Source organism: Hydra vulgaris, chromosome 03 (genome assembly GCF_038396675.1).
Source record: "Hydra vulgaris chromosome 03, alternate assembly HydraT2T_AEP".
Classification (NCBI taxonomy): domain Eukaryota; kingdom Metazoa; phylum Cnidaria; class Hydrozoa; order Anthoathecata; family Hydridae; genus Hydra; species Hydra vulgaris.
In genome coordinates this window covers 18,062,047-18,085,242 of record NC_088922.1, presented here as the reverse complement: position 1 = coordinate 18,085,242, position 23,196 = coordinate 18,062,047, and the positions used below count along the sequence as shown (strand labels likewise).

At 27.0% G+C, this 23,196-nt stretch overlaps 1 protein-coding gene across 4 annotated transcripts in view; it reads right to left on the bottom strand.

The window, feature by feature from the left end:
• Positions 1-750: 750 nt before the first annotated feature.
• Positions 751-23,196, bottom strand: part of LOC100208517 (protein FAM228B) — a 25,886-nt gene continuing 3,440 nt past the window's right edge. For all 4 annotated transcript variants that reach the window (XM_065792538.1, XM_065792537.1, XM_065792539.1 and 1 more), the window contains 4 exons: positions 20,933-21,028; positions 20,757-20,840; positions 10,179-10,405; positions 751-1,847 (listed from right to left, as the gene is read on the bottom strand). In XM_065792538.1, the coding sequence (XP_065648610.1) occupies positions 1,688-1,847; positions 10,179-10,405; positions 20,757-20,840; positions 20,933-21,028 (567 nt within the window). In that variant the 3' untranslated portion in view covers positions 751-1,687. The remainder of the gene's footprint in view (positions 1,848-10,178; positions 10,406-20,756; positions 20,841-20,932; positions 21,029-23,196) is intronic.

Below are 23,196 nucleotides of genomic sequence, written 5' to 3'. Positions count from 1 at the left end.
TGAGTGAAAAAAATCAACAACTTTGCGATAGTTTATTCATTTCGTGAGAGGTAGTCGTGAAAGATAATAGAATAAAATATAAAGAAATTAGTAAGAGTGTTGCCATTAATCAACATAGAAATATCAAATTCAGCAGCCACTGCAATCGGATTGATAACTTTTTGTCAAAACTGGAGTATATAGTTGCGTCATCCGCAAATAGAGCAACTTTAAAGGTAAGTTTATTGGGAAGATCATATAGAGAAAAACACAGGACTAAGGATAGAACTTCATGGTACTCCAGAGGGTACTGGATATAAAGAGGAGTGATGAAAAAAGGGTTTAATAGTATTAAAACTTTTGCGGATAACCCAAATAAATAAAGATTATAATGAAGAACAGCAAGCCAGAAGTTATGGAAAGCTTTTCATATGTCAAAAGCAATAGCTCTTGCGTCACAGCTTCTATTTAATGCAAAAAAAAAGAAATTTTCTGTTCATACAGTTATCACGTTAGCAGTAGAAAAAGAAGAAGTTTCAATTGTTAGAGAATAAGTTGTTAGATATAATATATTATAGTTTTATTGATTAAAGACCTTGCTAAAAATTATTTTAGCAAGGTCTAAAATAAATTTTAGACTGACTGAACAATATTTAAAAACAATTTCAAAAGATTTTAAAAATATAAACCACAGATGTCGTTTTCCAACAAGCTGGGAAAAAGATTCAGTTAGGAGCCTGTTAATCAGCTATAAAAAAAAAATGCAAAAAGTACTTATTTACAATCTTACATCAGTATTATATAAATAATTACATCAGTAACTGATACAATATAACTTTACAATATTAATTAACAGGTCAACAAAAAAAAAAATTTCTTCTGTTGCCGAGCAAACAATTTGTTTTTTGTATAGCATTTCTCATTTTGCTTTCAAATATGCAACACATTTGTTACCATCACGTCAAGTTGTAAAGATATTTGGGTTCAAATCTTTAGTATTCGGGGCAAAGCCCGTAATATTGTGGAAAAAAAAGTTATTTAAAAGTATGTCAACCTGGGTCTCAAAAGAAGCGTATTTTTATAAACATTTCAGTAAACATAAATATTTTCTTTTAAAATTTATTAACAAAAAAATTATGTGACAAAATGCTAAAGACAATTAAAAAAATTATTATTGCTAAAAAAATTGTATTAAAATGTTTTTAGCAATAATACAAAAAATATATTTATTTTTATTACAAACTAATTACAATTTTAAAATCTCTATGAAAATACGCTTTGTTTGAGGTCCAGGTTGACATACTTTTGAATTTTTTTTTTTTGTTGACAATATTAGGGATTTTACCCCAAATGCTAAAGATTTGTCTTTACAACTTGACGTGATGGTGAAAATTGAGTAGCATATTTGAAATCAAAATGAGAAATGATATATAAAAATAATTTTTTTTTGTTGACCTGTGTAATTTATGTAACATAAATAATATTTTAAAATATTATAGAAAACTACAATCTTTGTAATATTCAATAAACAACTAAAATTCTTTTATTTCGATATATTTTAATTTTCTAAATAATTAAACAAAAAACTATCCTTTTTAAAAAAATAATAAAACAAAATAACAATCAGAATTAAAAACTTACATATATATAAACTTTTATAACTTGGTTTCTTAAAATTACCAAGTCAAAAAAAGCAGTAAAAAAATCTTTAACATAAAATATCTTTTTCAAGTAAACATTGGATTATTTTATTCTTTTGCATATGCGATGGAATGTTTTTAACTACACCAAACGCTTTTCTATTTTTTGCTTCGTCAATCATTTGAAACGGCATGATCGAACAATTTCGAATACCCAAAAATCGTCTCCTGAAAGTGTAAACAAAACTTTTTTTAACAATAAAAATTTTAAAACGTTAGCTCCTCCCTATCCCAAATGTGAGATCAAAGGTTGGAACTTTTTTCATTCCTAAAACAAAACTTTGATTAATTTAAAGGTATCAAACTTCATTCAATAGCTTCTTGATCTTCCGATATTATGACTATGTGGGGGTCTCAAATTGAGGGACGGGGATCATAACCTAAAAAAATCTAAAAAATTGACAACATAATTTTAAAAGTATAACCTCCTTTAGACTTTTAAAATTATGTTGCCACGACGAAGAATGGCTTAATGTATTCCTTTATTAAATGATTTATTAGAATATAAAATAGAAAATCTAATAACTATTTCAGTTTACAAATTACACTGGGGTAAGAAAAAAAGTACCTTGTTACATTACAAATATTTTACTGTACAAAATTATTACAGTTTAAGTTCACAGTTTAATTCGCATAATTTCAAACAAATTAACAGTTTAAGTCACACGAATTCTAACAAATTCTTTAGAATTTATTAGTTAGAATTTATACGCAGCCTCAGCCTTCCGGTGTGGTTTTGTTTCAGGACCGACCAAGAGCAGCTTGCAAAGACTTAACACTCCAGTCATGCGTGGCACAAGCTTTTGTCTTGCCCAGATATTGTAGTCCAGAGCGAGAGGTCAAGGTTATTTAGAGCCCATTTGTTAACGGCAATGAAATCAAGGAAATTGTCAAGACAGCAGTCCTGTGCCAGTGTGGTTTTATGTGCTGGTACCGAGTGCTTTTTTAAGGTCCACAAACCGCTAGAAAAAATTGCTGGAACCAACTCATCAAGCAGCGGCTTAAGGACTTAAACGTTCTTGTTGATCCTAATGTTTGAAGCATTGTCATGGATGAGCATGCAAAGTAACGATTTGATTAACAGAATTTGCAGCTTGATCATTTGGTGCCATGATCCTATTGCAATGTTTGTTGTAAAGTTCCTGAGTAGTGAAGAGCGATTTGTTGGTAAACAGAATCTTCCTGTGGGCATTGTTTGCAACTCGGTGCTGGAGAAGTTGATAACACTGCAGCATTTTTTTTTCTTATTGTCATTAAGGAAACTAAATTTTACAATTGGATAGTCTCAATGCCTTGGGATGATGAAATGTGAAGCTGTCAGGCTCTGCCACAATAACGTTCTCTAAAATTATGCAATTCCATAATACCAACATATAATTTTTGGAAATATAACATAATTCAATAAATTTTTGTCATAATAAACAATAAGAGAAAATCATAGATAATAAACGCATTAATAAATTTAATATTAATAAATGCAAATGACTGACCAGCTTACAGAGCCACAATGAACTGTGTTATGTGGACTTAATGGTCACCCTGTACTTTGGCAAACACCTGATTTTTTTTTTCAAATTAAACTATTCATATGTCCTTTGAAAGCAAAAATTCTGACCTTACCTGCAGTGACGGATCAAGTCTTGCAGGTAAGGTCAGCATAGTGTGTGCATAAGTTGCATAAGTCCGTTGGGATGCACTTATGCAACTTATGCACACACTATTAAATTCAATGGACGGATCCATTGAATTTAATAGTGTGTGCATAAGTTCTTTTATTTTAATATTATCATTTTATTTAAATTACTGCATTATAAGCAGGTAAGTTTAACTGACTATAGAAATAATGCTTTACATCTTTCAGATAGATCGGACGAAGAAGTAAGCTTTTTTTAAATTACGATATATAAGTAATAATATATTTGTTGCTGCCTTGTTCTATATAAATGTTACCAACATACAGGTAACATTTATATATGTTCATAAATCTTTTTATTTTAACTTTATCATTTTATTTAAATTACATTATAGGCAGAAATGTTTAACTGGAGATGAGGTAATAATCTTATAATTATTATTTATAAATAATGATATATTCATTGCTACTTTTTTCTTTTTAAATGTTACCCAACATTTGGCAACATTTATATAGAATATTCAAAAAGTTGTGTGTTAATGCGTAATTATAAAGTAAGTTATAATAGATAATAATTATAAGTATAAATAAATTAGTAAATAAAGAAAATTAGTTGGTATGTATATATTAATTGTATAAAGTATTGTTTAGATTGGTAAAATGATACTAACTGTGGTGAAAATAATAATTAATATCAAAATGTGATTGGTAATTTGTTTAACGTTTACCTAGTTCTGCAGATACAGTGCGGTGTAATTTTACTTACAAATAGTCTTGATGTTTTTTTAGATTGAATATGTTGTATTGATGATTCTTTTTAATTTGTTGAAACCTGAAGTTATTAATTATCAAATTTATATATACTATATTTATATATACTATTTTTATCAAATATGTAAAATAATAAACATGTTGTTTTAGGTGCATTATAGCTATTATTTTTCAAAGATTTGTAGGATTTAACAAGATTTAAATTTTCTTTTTATTGATTTTATTCTGCAAAAGTGATCATAAATTAAAAGAACTCAATAATATTAGCGAGTTGTATAATAAAACTTGCTTTTTATGGTTTAATATGACAATTGAAAAACATGCTATTTTACCATGGGAAATCCATAATTTTCCTTGGAAAGGTATTCCAAATACCCATGGAATTTCCATGGGTATTTGGAACACTTTTCCATGGAAAATTCATTGATTTTCCAATGAAAAGTCATGGGTTTTCCATGGTTTTACCATGAAAACGTGTTCCAAATACCGATGGATTCCATTGGTTTTTTTCATAGATTTTCCATGAAAATTTTCTGTAAGGGCAGGTTCAAGACAATATGTAAGACATCCAGCTAATACAGAATTCCTGAAAAAAGAATACCATTAAGTATGTGAAACATGGTGGAGCCAGAGCCATAGTATATGGCTGCTTCTCATATAATGGTGCCATGCTGCTAAAATGGGTCTTCCAACAAGACAACAACCCAAAACACAATAGTCGCAAAGCGAAGGAGTGGTTTCAGGTCAATAGGGTAGAGGTTATGGAGTGACCTGCTCAGTCACCCAACCTAAACCCCTTTGAAAACTTATGGGGAGACATTAAAAAAGCAGTGACTAATACAGTTACTAACACAGTTACTTATCCAACTAATGCTCAGCAGTTATGCATAGCTATTCAACAAGCATGGTATGCAATACCCGCAGAAAAATGTCAACGCCTTGTTGACTCAATGGATTGCGTTGCTAAGCCGTTATCCAAAACAAAGGTTTTGCAACGAAATACGAAGAGCAAATATTATTTTATTATACTTACTTTTAACTTTTTAATGTTAAAAAATTAACTTTCAAATGTTTAACTCCAGAAAAATTATTATTTTTCTCCATTTTCAGATATTACTGCTATGTCAATGACTGCAACCTTTTTTTAATATTGTTTTGTTTCTGAAATATTAGATTTATATTATATTAGATTTAAGTTTCAAAATAAATATAATAAACATTTTTTAGTAATTAATAAAAAAAAATTGCTCAATAGTATTCAAAAAATTCCAGGTACTGTATTTTCATGCTCACAGCTGTATGTCAAATAATGATGCTTTGCATAAAATTGCGACGATTGGAGGCTGGGAACAAAAAAGCTTTAAAGTTTCCCCCCCTCCCTGCCCCAAATATGTGAACAACTAGTTGATAAAATAGATTTTTTGCTATTCTCAACTAAATTTATATTTAGGGGAGGTGGGGGGGGGGGGTTAAACATTATGTGGTCATAATTTTTGAATGCTGAAAAATAATACTTTGAAACTTAAAATTTATTATTACTGAGTAATATATTCCTGACAAAATTTCAATTACATTTAAACTTCAATCTTCATTTCTTTGTTTTTATGTTAATTTTTCTGCAATTTATTGGTAACATAAAATGGTTAAAAAACTTGATTCCACAGAACAGTAAAAACCTCAGTCAATGTCAAAAAAAAAAAAAAAAACATTGATTTATAATGTCAGTTCAAATTCCTTAAACAAAGATAAAAAATCTAAACATTAGCACAATCTGTGTGATTGATATCCATAACTTTACTTAAATCATGTAAAACAATAAAAAAACAAATTTATAAAATGCATATAAAAAGTTCTTTAATAGGTTTGCAAACTATCAAAGAATTATATATTTGCTTCTTTATTAATAAGTAAAATTCATTCACATTAATAAAATTTCCTGGATGATTAAAAAAAAAAGAAATAAGGAGAAATTAAGGAGAGCATTCAAATTTTAACTTTTTTTAATGCTATTTAAGAACTTTTAAAAGGTTTTTCTTTTTTAAGGATATTTAAGTTTTTTAAGGAGGAGTGGGAACTCTGTAATGGCATTATTTTAATGGATAGTCACTAAAACTAGAAAAACAAGACCCAGATCATTGCAACTTTTTAACAACCATGCTGGATTAGTCTTCTTGTTCATTTAGGATCCAAGCATTTACCTATAGGTACATAAACATAAAAGTAAACATTTAAAAACCTTTAAATTGCTATCAGAACCTTTTAAATTGTACTTTGATTCCACATTGTTCCACAATACTTTTTCCCAGTATTAACAGTCCAGTGTCTATGAGCATTTGCAAATTCAAATCCTTTCAATTCATTAGAAAAACGAAAGGCTTAACAACAGCTTTAACGTTCAGAAGTCTTGAAATTTGAAATCGTCTGCAAACTGTATTTCAGGAAATTGTGTTTTCAAACACTGAAAGTTTCAATTTTTGAACAGTATTATTAGCATTTTCAGATGGACATGCAATCACTACTTGGAGCTCTGGAATTGCTAAATATTATTTGAGTGTGAACATTGAGGAGGTGAGACTCTAAATAAAGTGCTTAGTAACCACTTTTCCTGGGTTAATTTTGTTGTAATAAATCACTTTGTAGTTGGATGCTTTAAAAGAAATTCTGTCTCCTATTCAAATTTTCCTCCCAGAAGTTGGAGTTAACAGTAGAGCATCGTGATTTTCTTGATTTCAGAATCATCTCAGCATACTGATTCAGCATAACTCTTCAAACAACACATTTGATGCAGCTAAAATCTCAATCACAGGGTAAGAATGAGTGAAACACTGACTGGGAAGTATTGACAAACAATTTTGAATATTCCTCTATTATAAAGATTCATCAAGAATCTCACCATATAATGATTTTTATTTTTCCCTGAAGGGTCATCACTGAAAAAAATTAGATACTTTTCCACTAGGAACTTCAGTCTTCAAATAATGTAGTATTATGGAGCAAACCTCCATAATACTAGATTATTTGAAATTTATGTATCATTTGTTCAACAACTTAATTACGCTTTACATTGTCACTTTTTAGTTTTAATTTAAAATTATCACACTCGCTGCAAACATCAACTTGTGGTCGCCCAAATGATAAACTGAAGTTTTCCTTAAAGTATCTATTATAAAAAATATATTTTACTATATCTCTTAACTCAGGGTGGTCTATCTGCATCCAAATATTTCTTTATCCAAGCACCATGTGTTTCCCTCACTTCAAATTTTAAAATGTGTTCATGCACAGATATATTGCCATCAACTGCATTTTCGTGATTTGTTTGTTGGGTTTGGGTTGAACATGACGCAGTATTAGAGTTTTTCTTTTTTCTACACTTAACTGTCTTCTATTAATGTTTGTAAATGTAAATCTTATTTATTTTTAGTTTTTAACAGATAAAAAATGTTCCAGATAGTATTTTTCATTTCATTATCAATATGCAAACTGCATTTGTTTGAGACAGTTGCACACTAGTTCATCAGGAATAGATTTACCAGAAATAAGGTCACCTTTGTAGTTTGTGTATTCTTTACTTTATGCCCCTGTAACATTTTAAAGTTATGTTATGTATTTTAACGTAAACGTAATTCATTACGTTACGTGCAAAATGTCCGTATTTTTACGTAACCGAGACATAACATTTTATGTAACAATATGTAACACTGTAACATAATGTTATGTGCAAAATGTCCGTTATTTTTACATAACCGAGACATAACATTGCAATGTAATGCTACGTGAAAAGTGTTATATAACAACACATAACATTTTGACCTAATGACACGTAACATTGTATATATGTATAAATATATGTATAGAGAGAACGCTACATTTTGTAGAGAGCTATATAAAGAGAGAGAAAAAAGTGAAGTCAAGTAAGAGAGTGTAGACAAATATTGCTCAGAAAGTGCAACTATACACAAAACTGGGTATTGTAGTTTATCCTCCTCCGGCTAATTCCTATATAGAGGCCACATACCCGGACCAGCAAAGACAAGTTCAGCTCACTAAAGAGAATCATCACCTGCCTTGATCAAGAGTAAGTGAGTTTCGGAAGAACAAAGAAAGCTAAAGAGAAAGTCAGAAGAAGTCGAGTTAGAAAGATAGCATAGAGAAAGCAGACAGATATTGCACAAGATGTTAGAATGTGCAATTGGCTTAATTAATTAATAAATAATTATTTAAAAAATAAGTAAATTGGCTTAATTAAATAATATACACAATACTTTAATTAACATCATAAAAGGTTGAAATTTTATATACATTTTTGCTTGTGGGTTTATAAAAACTCGTAAAGTATTACGGTTGTATTATTGACAAAAAAAAAACGTAACATAATGTAACAAAATCTAGATAAGACACAATTAAAAAAAGTTAAAATACGTCTAAAATATAGATTTTTTTTTAACGTTAAGTTACGTTTCAGTCTACACTTTTTAAAAGTTGCACTTTTATAAGTTAAAATAAAATAATTGAAACGTAACTTTGCGAATTGAAACTTTTTTTTCGCATTGTTAAATACCGTAACTCATGATCATGAGTATTTAACAAAACTATTTTATTTACAGTATTATTTAAGTATTTGATTATTTATGTATTTGATTTTTGAAAACGCAATAACACGCTTGTCAAAACTATTGTAATTAAAAAAGTATTTTTAAAAATTAAACCATGCTCGTGGTTTTTTAAAAAAAAAATACTTTTTAAAGGTAAATACAACTTCTAAAACTTTAAAAGTAATGTAACAAATAAAAAAAAGTACCTTTAAAAGTTAAAATAACTTACGGTACGGTTAAGCAATCTAAGGTACTTATTACCTTTAAAAGTATAATCAATCGGAAGTAAGGTAACGCAAAACATTTATAAATTAAAATGTTTTAATTCTTAAATGTATTTAATTGACGTATTTTAATTATGTTAATGTAGTTAAAAAAATCTATGTTTGAGACGTATTCTAGTTACATCTCAAATCGTCTCAAATCTCAGTTACGTTATGTTAAGTCTCATATGGTAACACTTTATAAAGTTAAAAAAAAAAAACATTTGAGATGTAACATTGCGTATTGAAAATTTTTTTTTTTCATGACAAAGTAACCAATTGAGACGAAGCTATTTTACAATAAAAATAAAATACAAGATAGTATTTAGCAATACGGTAACAATAAACAAACATTTACTGCATTATCAAGTTTATTTACTTAATATTAAATTAAAAGTCAGAGAATGTAACCTTGTTAATAATTGTAACCGATTAAGACATAACATAACTTTAAAATGTTATAGGGGATACTCTTGCTCTATTTACATTTTCATTCAAAAGGGCGTGTTTTCGTTTTACATTTATTATCAGAACTACTTCACTGTGCATTTTTTAAACCAAATAATCATAAAATACCAAGTTAAATCACATCAAGCCACTTGGGAACATTTAGAGTTTCATATTTGAAATAATGTATTCGCTTAGAAGCACATTTTATAATCTGCTAGGAAGCAATTAACGCTTGTAAACTTTTTTAAAGAATCTTTGTAAATAAGAAGATTTACAGACAAAGAATTATACAATAATAAAGCGCTAGTAAAAGTAATGGTTTAGCGCCTCTAGGAAACTTATAATAAATTATCTCAGAACACTAAACAATAACATCAAACTTATAACCAGCAGATATTTAATCAAATTTTTACCTCACAACAAATCTGGTTGACAGGAATGTGAGTGTGGATGGGAGGGAAATGTGGCACCATCTATACTTAAATATGTGAACAAAACAAGATAAACATAAAATTTACTGCAGAAAGCTGCCATGTAGTTTCACTTGACTGGTTTCTGCAATTAAAAAAAATTTCAAGACAAATTATAACCCATCGAAAGGCTTGATAGTTCACGTGTTTTTCCATAAGACAGTTTTGGCAATTCTATATTATATTTGTGCATATTTTATATTATTATTGTTTTTGAAAAAAATGCCATTTGACAGGTTTCTGAAGTTAAATGACTTATTTATGTTTGTATGCATGTGTGTATGCATGCAGTAATTAAAAAAAAAAGTTTAACTTACTGGCTTTTCTTTCTCACAGCACTTTGAATATCTTGTAACTCCATGTCAAGCCAAGACTTACAACTAATTCCAGATCGACTCAAAGGTAAAAGTGGCAATGGCGGAAAAGGAAAGTTAACATGTTTATTACAAATTTTACCTGTATCATACGATTTTAAGAAACTATTGTCTTCAATAGAAGAAAGGATTTGGAGTAACAGCGGATCATTTTTCCAGTTTGTGACTACCTAAATATATAAAATCAGATTTGGAATCTAAAATACAATAAACCTGAATGGTGTACCATTTTGAATTTTCTTATTAAATATATGTATTTAATTGAAAAGATTTCTTAAAAAACAAAAAACATGTATAAAAATTTTTTAAAATAACTTGATCCACACACAAAAAAAAACTTAAATAAAATACACCAAAATTAAATTATGTAGATAAAACTCATTGCAACATAAGTTACATAGAAAAACAGATTTTTGCTATTCCTAACTGGAATTGAAACCCAAAATCAAAGCCAAACAGAAACATGACTGGAAACCAGAACCATAAAATAATTTATAACTTTATTTTTTAAAAGTTAATAAAAATAATTAATGGAATTCAAAAACTGGAAGATTTTCTCAACAAAAAAGAAAATTTTTATTTTAAAAAATTTTAAAAAATATCATTTGTATCTTAAATCTAGTTGATTGGCAAATGAACAATTTTGTTTTTTTCAATTGCCGAAAAACACTTTTCCATTGCATTTTTTATAGCAATTTTTACTTCCTGAACAGACATCACTGGAGATCACTGTTCAAAAATTTTAACTTAACAAGTTTTTAACTTGTTGTTACAATTTGAATGCAAGAACCAGCACTTGACAACATTTTAGTTACCTCCTCAAAAAAAAAATGATGCAAGAATCAGTATTTGACAACATTTTAGTTACTTCCTCAAAAACGCAATATTAACCACTTTTTTGCAGAGGCTCCAATCTTGAACAGAAAATCTGGTATAAATTTGATAACAGGATGATTTTCTTTTGTGACGTGAGTACATGTAATCCTTAACTTCTTAGGTAGTCAGATCTTATTAAAATTTGGCAATTGGTGAACCATTCTAAACCATTCTTAGATTGTTTGTTTCAATTATGAAGTATTTTCAAACCAAACTTGTTTTTCTTTTTAAATCTATATTGTTTTAGAATAAAATATAAGAGTAATATTTTGACATATTTAAAAGAAAGATAGAGTAATATTTAGTTTTGTATACTAAATATGTAGAGAGTATATAAAAGAAATATTTTGAGATGTATAAGAGAAATATAATATTTTTTGTTGTAGAATGAAATATAAGTTTAAATTTATGTAGTATTAGAATGAAATATAGGAGGGTTTTTCAATGTTGCTAGTTTGAGCCAGTTAAGATATGTAATAATTGTTATACAAAAAATTATCTTTAGACTATTAATAATTTGCTCTTTGGACAAATATTATATATAATATAATATATTATATATAAATATTATATATAAATATGACTTCAACACAAAGATTTCAATTACCATGAATATTATTTTCGCAATTTAAAGTGTGAATTAAATACTGTAGCGCTTAACTTAAGAAGAGTTGATTTAAGTAACATTTATTAGATTACATAATTAATTGTGATATTTAATATATATCTACTTTAATATATATCTACACACAACAATCTACTTTCATAATAGTTATACACATAACAACAATAGTAACTTTTAAATAATAATGATAAAAAATATTACAAGATTTGAATATTAATTTATAATTAATTTAAACAAAGTTTAAACAAAGCCAAATCTTATTTTCAATAATTTTCAATAATAATAACCTAATCTATAAATAAAAATAATCTCAAATAATCAATAATAAAAAAATTTATTCAAATTATTTATATCAAAAGATAGAAACAACACAATGCTAAATAAAGCTTTATGATATTTTTTCTGTAGCATTTTAAACCAAAACTCCAGCCAAGATCATAAATATATTTGAAATTAGGAAATTTGGTTTTACTCAATATTGTGGTCAGAGACAAATCAATCAATCAATCAATTTATATATTCTGAAATAGTTGTTACATTCATGAGAGTTTACAAATAGTACATGTACTAACCTTAATTAAAAACCTTGCAAATAAAAGCTACTAAATATATTGTTAATGCTAATAGTAAAATTATAAATAAAATTACTCAAATAAATCAAGACAACTTATTATTAAATTTATAAACAAATTGTTATTAAAAATAATATTATTATTAAATTATAAATAAAATTATAACTTAAAAATAAAATTATTATAAATTATAAATAAAATTAATGAAAATAAATCAAGACAACTTTTTGGTTCAATAAACCAAAACATTTATAATACTAAAATTATTTGTATATAAATTCATAAAAGATAAAAAATCTGGTTTGGATTTTGTTGTAAGGAAATTCGGCTACAATGGTTTTGTTAAAATTATATTGAAAAGGGTTTAGACTGCACTTAAATTATATAATCAATTATATATCAATGATACTATAAAACCATCTACATCAGCCTAAAACCGTTCAAACAAGCCATCAAATACTTTTTTAAGCCAAGAAATCAATTCAAACATCCTCATGCAAATTAAATCACAAAAAAATTGCTGATCAAATCACGAAAAAAACAAGATAATAGAAAGTTATTTAAAATGCTGGTACACAAATGCTACATCATTAAATAATAAATATAATGAGTTGTTAATTGAGGTTGAGAGAAATTCACCACATATAATTATGGTATGCGAGACATGGTGGACAGATAACTCGATAACTAATATTACTGGCTATTGCTTATATAGAAATGATAGAGCCTTTGGAAAAGGTGGCAGAGTGTGTATATATATTGCTAAAACTTTAAGCTCTTTTAAAATTTCCAATACTAAATTTCAAAGTAACCTAATTGAACAGATTTGGTGTTCTTTAAACATTGATAGAGAAAGACTTATATGTGGATGTATTTATCGTACAGGAGTTAGTGACATAAAACTGCATAAATATAATGAGGTCAATTGCAAGCAAGCAATTCACCTCATTATATTTATGCAAGTGGTACTCTCTTATGTGGAGATTTTAATTTCCCTCAAATTGATTGGAGAGACAGTAGGCATAGTAACTGGAAAAAACGAAATAGCGCAATTATTTATAGATGGCTTAGATAAATTCTATATGTTCCAAAACGTAATAAAACCAACATTTTATCTTGAAAATAATTAAAAAAAACAATATTTTGGATCTGGTAATTACAATTTAGTACATCACCCACCACTTCAACACGGACTTAATGGACATCATATTCTTACTTTTTGCTATAACTTTACTCCATCAAATAAAATTGTAAATCAAATATATGTATCATACTACAGTAATATGAACAATTACTTTGATAAAATCAATTGGGATAAGCTCATTGAAAACCTTAACGCAGGCGAGTGTTACAGTAAATGGTTACAACATTATGATATGTCATGCACTCTATATATTTAGCAATTAAATACAAATAAAATCAAAAGAGCACTTTGGCTTAAAAAATTAGCAGCATTGATAAAGTTGAAAATAAAACTGTGGAACAAGTGCAAAAATTCCAAATTTAGAGACCAAAATTTAATAAGGGAATACAAAAAAAAACAAGAGTATGAGTATGAAACTGTTCATAAATCCAAAGAAAATCCTAAATTGATATACCAATATATAAACAGTAACACTAAAATCAATCAGAAAATAAGTGCTCTGGAAATGAAAGATGGAACAATATTGATAATTAAATCAGATATTACTTAAGTACTGAATAATTTTTTTCATTTAATTTTTCAAAAGGAAAACGACCAACGTTTAGTAAAGCATTACCTAAACCAATTGCAAATCCGGATATAAATATTGACACGTTATTAAAAAGTTAATTGAAGTAAATTGAATATTAATAAATCTACTGGAAAGGACAAAGTGCACCTTGATCCTACTCAAGTGGCATAATTCCGAGATTATGGCAGTGTGCAAATATTATCCCTATATTTAAAAAAGGAGACAAATTGAAAGCACAGCTTTGTCCTTAGTAAAAACTGTTACACAAATTAAGAAATAAAAAATTGCTGTATGTTGTATGCCAACGATACAAAAATTATTTCGGTGATTACAAATATCAATGATAACTATGCAATGCAAGAGGCTTTATTAAACCTTAGTAAATGGACTAAAAAATGGTTATTACATTTTAACAATGAAAAATGCAAAATTATGCATATAGGGAAAAAAAAACCACACTATAATTATGTGCCAACCAACAAGCAATGAAAATCATTACACTATGATAAAAACATCTTTGGAAAAAGATTTAGGTGTCCTAATATCTAATGATATAAAATGGAAAAATCATAAAGATATGATTGCAGGAAAAGCAAACAGAATACTTTATCTAAGTAAATAAAACAATTGTTTTATATACTTAGATAAAGACCTAATGAAACTGCTGTATTTTTTGTTAGTTCGACCCCACTTGGAATTTGCTTCACCAATTTGGAATCCTTATTATAAAAAAGACATCAATAAAATAGAACAAGTACAACAAAGAGCAAGAATAAGATACAACAAAAAACAAGTACAACAAAGAGCAAGAATAAGATGTTTAAAAGGTATGAAATATGAGCAATTGAAAGAATTTGGATTGACGTCATTAGAAAAACAAAGAGAGCGATATAATAGAAAATTATAAAATTAAAAAAGATATTAATAAAGTAAATTGGAGATAAACAACTTATATCCAAAATTAAGAGGTCATAATCAATGGTTGCACAAACAAAATGTTCGTATTTCAGAAACAAGAATGGATTACTTTATTAATAGGATTGTTAGTAAATGGAACAGTCTAACCTATGACGTAGTTAACTCTGCTAATTTAAATACTTTTAAAAATAAACTCAAGGAACATGAGAAGGGCAATTCTAAATAAAAATTAGATTTTTATTATTTTGTTATATCACGAATTTCATTAGTATTTTTCATTTTACTGTTAAAGTCACGCAACTACAGTTGAGTGACCTACATATTTTCATATGTATAGCTAACATTATTATTATTATTATTATTATTATTATTATTATTATTATTATATAGGTTTGCTATTGCAGCTAACAAAAACTTTATTATGAAAGTAGGTTATGCAGATAATGTATTTTTTTAAATCAACATAAACCAAGTTATAAATAAAATAAAGCTTAAAACAAAAGTTTAATATTTTTTAGGCCAGGTGAATAAAAATGAGCAATTACTTTTACTCAGTAATTGATCAGCTTTACGTGAATAAAAACTAAGGAGTTTTGCTTAAATTTTTAGTCACATAAAGTTAAGCAATTTACTCAGTAATTGTTCAGCTTTACGTAATAAAAAGTTAATTGCTAAAGTTTTTATTCACATAAAGCTGACCAATTACTGAGTAAAAGCAATTGCTCATCTTTATTCACCCAGCCTATCAAACCAAATAATCATAAAATACCAAATTAAAATACTGTTGTAAATCACTCTTATAAAAAAAATTAAACTTTTTAAGATTTTAAGATATTATAGTAACTTTTTTACTTTTTGTAAACCTTGTAAATGTATAACATTGTAAATCAAAAATTATGTTTAATATATGTATATTGTCTGATAATACAAACTTTTTTGTAGCTCTAAGACTTTAATAAGATATAACATAAACTAAAATCAAAATTTTAAAATTATTCAAAAACTATAATGAAATTTTGTGTAATAACTATAATAACGATCTATAATTGCAAAATTAAAATTTATTCAGTTAACTATAAATCAATTATTCGATCAGTTTAAAAATAATCAAACACTTATTGTATTATAAAATTAAAATATCAAAACACTAATCTGTAAAGAATCTAACTTTATTAAATAGAGTTAACCATTCAATTAGGCAAAAAAAAAAAAAAGATTTAGAATGATTATTTAATCTACATTAGCGACTTGCTCAATTTTATCAATTTTTCATTTTGTAATTTGATTTTGGGTGAATTGAGATACACAGATTGCTATAAGCAAGGTGTATACTTTTTTTTTGTTTTTCAAAAATAATTTTGAATTAAATGAAATTTAATTGTCTTTTAATTTGTTGATTTACGACATGTTAAAATTTCTTTATTTAGCGTAACATTGAAAGCAATTTTTATTCACAATATAATTTTATTTGTTCATTTAATGAACCAACAGCTTAATTATAACAACAATATAAACAACTTTTTTAAACAACATATAAACAACTTTTTCTAAGCTGCACATATTCTGTTACCTCCAAATCTATATATATCTATATCTAAAAATTCACCAAAAAGTGTAAAAATAAACAAAAAAGTGTTTTGAGATCATAATAAATTTAAAAAGTTGAAACTAAATGAGGCAAAAGATATGAAAAGAAAAGCAAAAAGATAAAAGTGAATAAAATGAAAAGCTAGAAAATCATCTTACATCATCTAGTTAATCTCTAGTTAATCATCTTAATCATCTAGTTAATCATCTGTATAATATCTTTGTTTGAGACCATCTAGTTGATAAGATATATGACATCAAACCTACAAAAGAATCCAGATTTAAAGATTTTGATAAGTTAATTAGATTAACTTAAGACAAAGATAAATGAGATTTAAGGAATTCAACTTTAAGGAATATGTTTCAAGTTATGTGTAACTAAATAATATTTTTTGAGCTAACGAAATGTAAATTTTATTTACAGCATAATTTATAACATTTGAACACCTAACAAAACTTCAAAATTTTATGCCATCCTCCCCTCCCCCCAATGAGTAATAAATGGCTACCACTAAATGCAAATACACAAATCTTTAGGTAAAAAAAAAAAAAAAAATTGTGACACTGCTAACATTAAATCTAAATCACATCATTACCAATCTAAAGATATTTATCAATGTTCTTGGTCAAACCAATAAAACTTAAAAGAGGTTAACAATTTTTATGTCAAGAACTGATTGAGATACAATAGATATGTATATACTATTATTTAAATATGATTGAATTATTTTTCATGTCTTTTCGGTTTAGTGAGTTAGTTCAACTTAGTGAATGAACATTAAGTTTGTAGGTTCAGGCAGAAAATTAACTCATTTAACATATAAATATAAAAATAAAATAATATTACAAAAAAATGACACATTCAAGTAGTTATTTTGCATTCTATATTAAATAATAGAGAGTAAATTTATGAAACAGGCCTCTGCGTTTAGTTTAAAAATATAAAATAATCAAGTGTGTTTTGCTCAAACTTAAATTGAGCCATTGTCTTTAGTTCAAACTTATGAAGTAAGCCTGTGTGTTTTATTTTTTGGGGAGGTAAAGACTTTTGATTAGAAATTTTAAAAACCATGTCATTTAGGGTAACAAACTTGTATCAAAAACTTCATGAAAAATAAACTTTATAAAGTATTTTTGACTGTAAGATACAAGTATTTTGAGATTTTTTTTGATAAACTAAGTTATGCATAAGTTAGGCATACATTATAGTTGTAAGATAACTTTTAAGCATGTTTATAAGTAAAAACCATATTGGATCTTGCTTATGATCTCTTTCATCCAACCTACTCTGCGATGCTAATTATCAGACTAAATTGTTCATTTCACTGCAAAGATTCACATTTACATATATTATAGTTGTAAGACAACTTATAAGCATGTTTATAAGTAAAAAACCATATTGGGTCTTGCTACTTTAAATTAAATTGTAATTACTTGACCATTTGTGCATTTAAAATTAAATAGATATTCCTTTTTCTCTATTTCTTATAAGTTCAAGGTTTTATTAAATTGAGTCAAGTACATTATTCATTTTTGTTCAATATCTAATAGATCTCTTATCTTTTTGCATTAATTAAATGCATTACATACTTTCTGCACTGATATCATATATCATTCTGCTTTTGTAATGAATATGCTTAACAGTCTTCTGAAAATATAAAATAATTTAAATAACAGAGCATACATACATAAGTGCATGAAAATGGTTTTTTTCACTTATCAATGTACAAGCGTAAACATAAAAAGTGACACTTGTTTATTTATTATTTTTTTACCAATGCACACTTATATTTTGTACCAATACACATATTATCCTTATAAGCATTTTAAAACTTTTTTTTTTTTAAGTTTACAGAATGGGGACTGAATAAGTGCAAACTTCACAAATACAAACTGAAATAAGTGTAAACGACATATGTGGGAATTGGCATAAGTGCGAACTCGCATAAGTGCAAAGCAATTGCAAAAACTGGCATAAGTGCAAACTAGCATAAGTGTCCCAAAAGAATTTGCAAACATTAGCATAAGTGTGAATTGGTTTAAGTCCAAACTGTTATAAGTGCAAAGCTATTGCAAAAACTCGCATAAATGAGAACTAACATAAAAGCGCCAAAAGAATTTGCAAATATTGGCATAAGTGTGAAGTGGCATAAGTGCGAACTGTCATAAGTGCAAATTAGTTGTAAAAACTGGCATAAGTGCAAACTAGCTTAAGTGCACAAAAAGAATTTATAAACATTGGCATAAATGCAAACTGGCATAAGTGTGCCGAAAAAACTTGCAAACATTGGCATATGTACAATTTGGCATAAGTGCAAACTGGTATAAGTGCAAAGCATAAATTGGCATATGCGTGAATTGGCAAATGTGCCCCAAAAAGATTTGCACAAATTGAACTGGTATAAATGCGCCAAAAAATTTAAGAACATTGGTATAGGATTTGCAAATTCTTTTGGTTCACTTATGCCAGATTGTACATGTGCCAGTGTTTACAACTGCTTTGCATTTATGCCAGTTTTTGCAACTACTTTGCACTTATGAAATTCACATTTATTCAGCCTCCCTTATAGAACACATATATTATTTAACAATAAATGAAGTAGTACACATAAAAGTAATAAATAGATTAATAAACATTTTTAAAAATTACATATTTTCCTATAGAAAACACAAAAATCATAATAATATTAGAAAGTAGAATGAAATTTATTTAACTTTCTGTTTTATTATTAAAAAAATAAGTGATTTCACAATTGCAATGACAATGTTTTTTACAGCAATTAATTACTGCTTAATGTTTTCCACATTAGCTATTTCAAAAGACTTTATATAATCTAATTGTAAAAGTTTTGGCGTAACATAAATGGCTTAATGTGTAGGTAAAATTGCCATTTTATACGTAAAATGCAAGCAGCTACTTAACACGGCATGCTGTTCTAATTATAAGACTACTTCCACATTATTTATCATTGAGATTAGTTAATTTAGATTGTGCATAACCATTAATGATGGTCATGGTAGATTATGATTGAGATAGAGCATTATAATTGAAGATAATTGAGATTTAATTGTGTATTAATTAAAAAACAAATAAAATATAATACTTTATCAGTCAAATTTAAAAACCAACTCAGGCAAAATTTTCAGGTTTAAATCTTTTTTATTAAATTCTTTATCTACGGTAGGGTGACCCAAAAATGCAAAAATAATTTTTTTTTAAATATAAACATGCTAAGGTTTCCTATCCATTACACACCATATAAAGAGTCTCTCCTGAAAATATTTTCCTTTAAATATGATGGGAACAGCTACAAGTAAAAACTGAGTTTTAATTCCAAAACTGAGCTTTTATGAAAATGGAACATTTTCAATTTGGTTATGAAGGAAATTATATTTTAAACTGTTTTGTGAAATTGTATTCTTTATTAAAGATAATAAACTGATTTAAAAAAAAATCATTACATTTATTTTATAACAAGACGGTGGGATTTTTTTTTTGAGACAAGCTTTCTATGCTATCAGACAACCAACAATATGTTCTGGCATTGATCTTCATTGTGGGATGTATAAACATTTTGTTGGATAAGACCAATGTTTTTTTCTGCACAATCATTAGTGACACTTAACCCACATACAAAACTAAAAAAGTTTTTATAAGATGTAAGTTCCTGCAAGTTTCCCTCAGTCTGAAACCATTCCTTGACAACACAAGTGCAAAAAAGTGGAAATAATGATTAGAAAATTTAATAACATGACCATTAGTTAGCAATTGGGATTTGATGGGCATTGTAATTATGATTATGAACAAAAAATTTTATGGCACACCAGCATTACTCCACTACTTCCTGTATTGTGTACACTTGAACAATAACTGGTTTTGAAAAAAAATGCTGAAATTCTTTAAATAAACATAATATGTATGTACTATTTATAATGAATGTATTTATAATGTTTGAAATTATTATATCAAGTATCTTACAATGTACAATATATAATTTTATTTTATTAATATGTGTAATGTACTTGTTTAAAACAAAAATGCTAATTCTTTATGAAAATGAATTTGTACTTGTAGCTGTTGCAAGCATCAAGCATACTTTAAATTTTGCCAGGAAACTCATACTAGTTAGCAAAATCCATAGAATACCTTTTTTTTTTTTGTATTTTTGGGTGACCCTAATCTACAACATTTTAAAGTGAGAATGTCAAATGCATTTATAAATCTAACCTTTATGTGGTCAGCTTTATTTTTCATGGTCATAATAGGATCATATTCTGACTTTTCATAAATGTCTAAAAACACATGTCCACCCTAAATTTAGCAATAAAATAAAAAATATTTTCTGAGAGCAAATTGTTATTGTATTAACAAATGATTTTACAGAAAGATTAACATAATTTTACTTTCTTATTTGTATGCTTTAGGTATTTGGAATGATGCGTTCTTCGAAAATCATGTATATGCTTGGCATAAGTATTAATTTCTTTATTGATTTTGGTCTAGTAAAAAAAATGGTAATATATATAAAAATGAATAATAAAAATAATAACGTATATATATATATATATATATATATATATATATATATATATATATATATATATATATATATATATATATATATATATATATATATATATTAAAAAATTAAGTTTATTTTCTTTTTTAAAACATCATAAAAACCAATCCATATTTCCTCAAGACTTTTATTTGTTGAACTACAGTAAAATTATTTCTCTACAACTAACATGTCAATAACAAGTTCATATTTAGTTTCTTTTTTTAAAGGAATGCAGAAAAAATACCAAAAAAGATTGTAAAAAAAAATAGACACACAAACTTTTTAATTGGTTTCCGTTCTACTTTCTTGTCAACCTAACTGTTATTCATAGTTATTTTATTAACTTTTATGTTAGTTTGATAATTTCCCATAAAAGGTTGGACAAAATTACTTAGGATGACCAGTTTAGTCACATTTGATGCTTTTTTAAATATGTTGATAAGATCTAAAAGTGATTATACATAGAAAAGAGTCGAAAAGCAGTAAACGAAGCAACAAAATGGCAAATAATAGTTATGAAGGATAGCTCAATGATCGGTAATAGAGAAATAGCAAGAAAATTAAAACCGTCAGAGAATTGCATCATATATACTCTAAAGAAATTTAAAACAACAGGTGGCATCCAATAGTATGCAGGATCAGGAAGGTTAAATAGAACTACTGAGAGTAAAAATAGTCTTATATTTCATCAAGTAAAGCTAAAGTTATGGTGAATTCACCAATGTATTTAATAAAAACTGTGAAAAATGTATTTCATCAAATACATTTAGAAACATTTTACTAACCAAAAAAAAAGGCCTCAATGCAACTCTTAAAAATCTTAAATTGATGGCCAGAGATCAGCTCACAAATTTAAAGTGGTGTAAGGAGAGAACCAGATGGTCTTTGGAGAAGTGGAAGCAAATAATTTTTAATGATGAGAGTAACTTTGAAGCAATAAATAGAAAAAGCAAAGTTCTTATTAAAAGATTTAAATCGGAAAAGTATAATAATTGCTTTGTTGTACAGAGGTTGCAAAGTGGCGACAGGAGTGTTGGTATTTGGGGCTGCTTTAATCTGAATGGAGTAGGAGTGTGTAACATTTATATAGGCTGAATCAACCAACATACATATATAGAGATGTTAGAGAACTGCATGGTTCCATCAGTGGACATGCTGATTGATCGAAACAAATGGTGACAATTTCAACAAGATTTGGCGCCTGCCAACACAGCTGGTACAGTAAAGTATACATATAAACAAAATAGATTTATTGCCGTGGCCAGCTCAATCACCAGATTTGAATCCAATCAAGCCTAGTTGGGCTTGGACAAACTAAGAATTAGTTAAGGTGCAAATACGATCCATAAAAAGCCTTAAGTAAGAACTAAATACCATTTAGAGAAGAGCTCTAACCAAAATCTGCAACAATTCTTGTAAAACCAATGCAAAAAAGATGTGCTGCTTGCAAAAAAACTTGTCGGGGATATTTAAAAACTAGCTTAGATATTATTTTTGTTGCTTTAATTTTTTATAAGTTGCAGTTTTTTAATTGATATTTTTTGTTATTATGTTTGATAACGTTTTTATATACAATTTTATGTTATAATATGTTATTTATGTGCAAATTTTTTTAAAAAAGATTTTTTTTTTGCAAATAAAAAGAAAATTTGTTCAATATCTTCTTTAGTTTTTATTTTATTGTAGTTTAAATATGCTTTAAGCAACAAAATTTTACTGTCTATTTTTTTTTGAAAGCATTATATATACACACAAAAACATGACCACCTTCTAAAAATATTTTATACAATAAAAACAATGAAATTGATAAATCAGCTCATTTGGATAATGTCCAGAGTTTCTCCAAGCATTTTAAAATTTCATCACCTAGAACGTCAAATGTTTTGCAATATCACAGTTCAACAAAATATTAGAAATTATTTTTTCCTTGCTGAATATTAAATTTTTTGATATCATGGTATATCACAGTATATCACGGTAGTGGTGTAGTGGTAGAGCGCTCACCTCATGAGCAAAAAGTTCCGAGTTTGATCCATACAAAGTCCCTTGTAGTACCGCACTTGACTTGTTTCTCAGCACAACAGCCTTGTTTGTTAAATATCATAT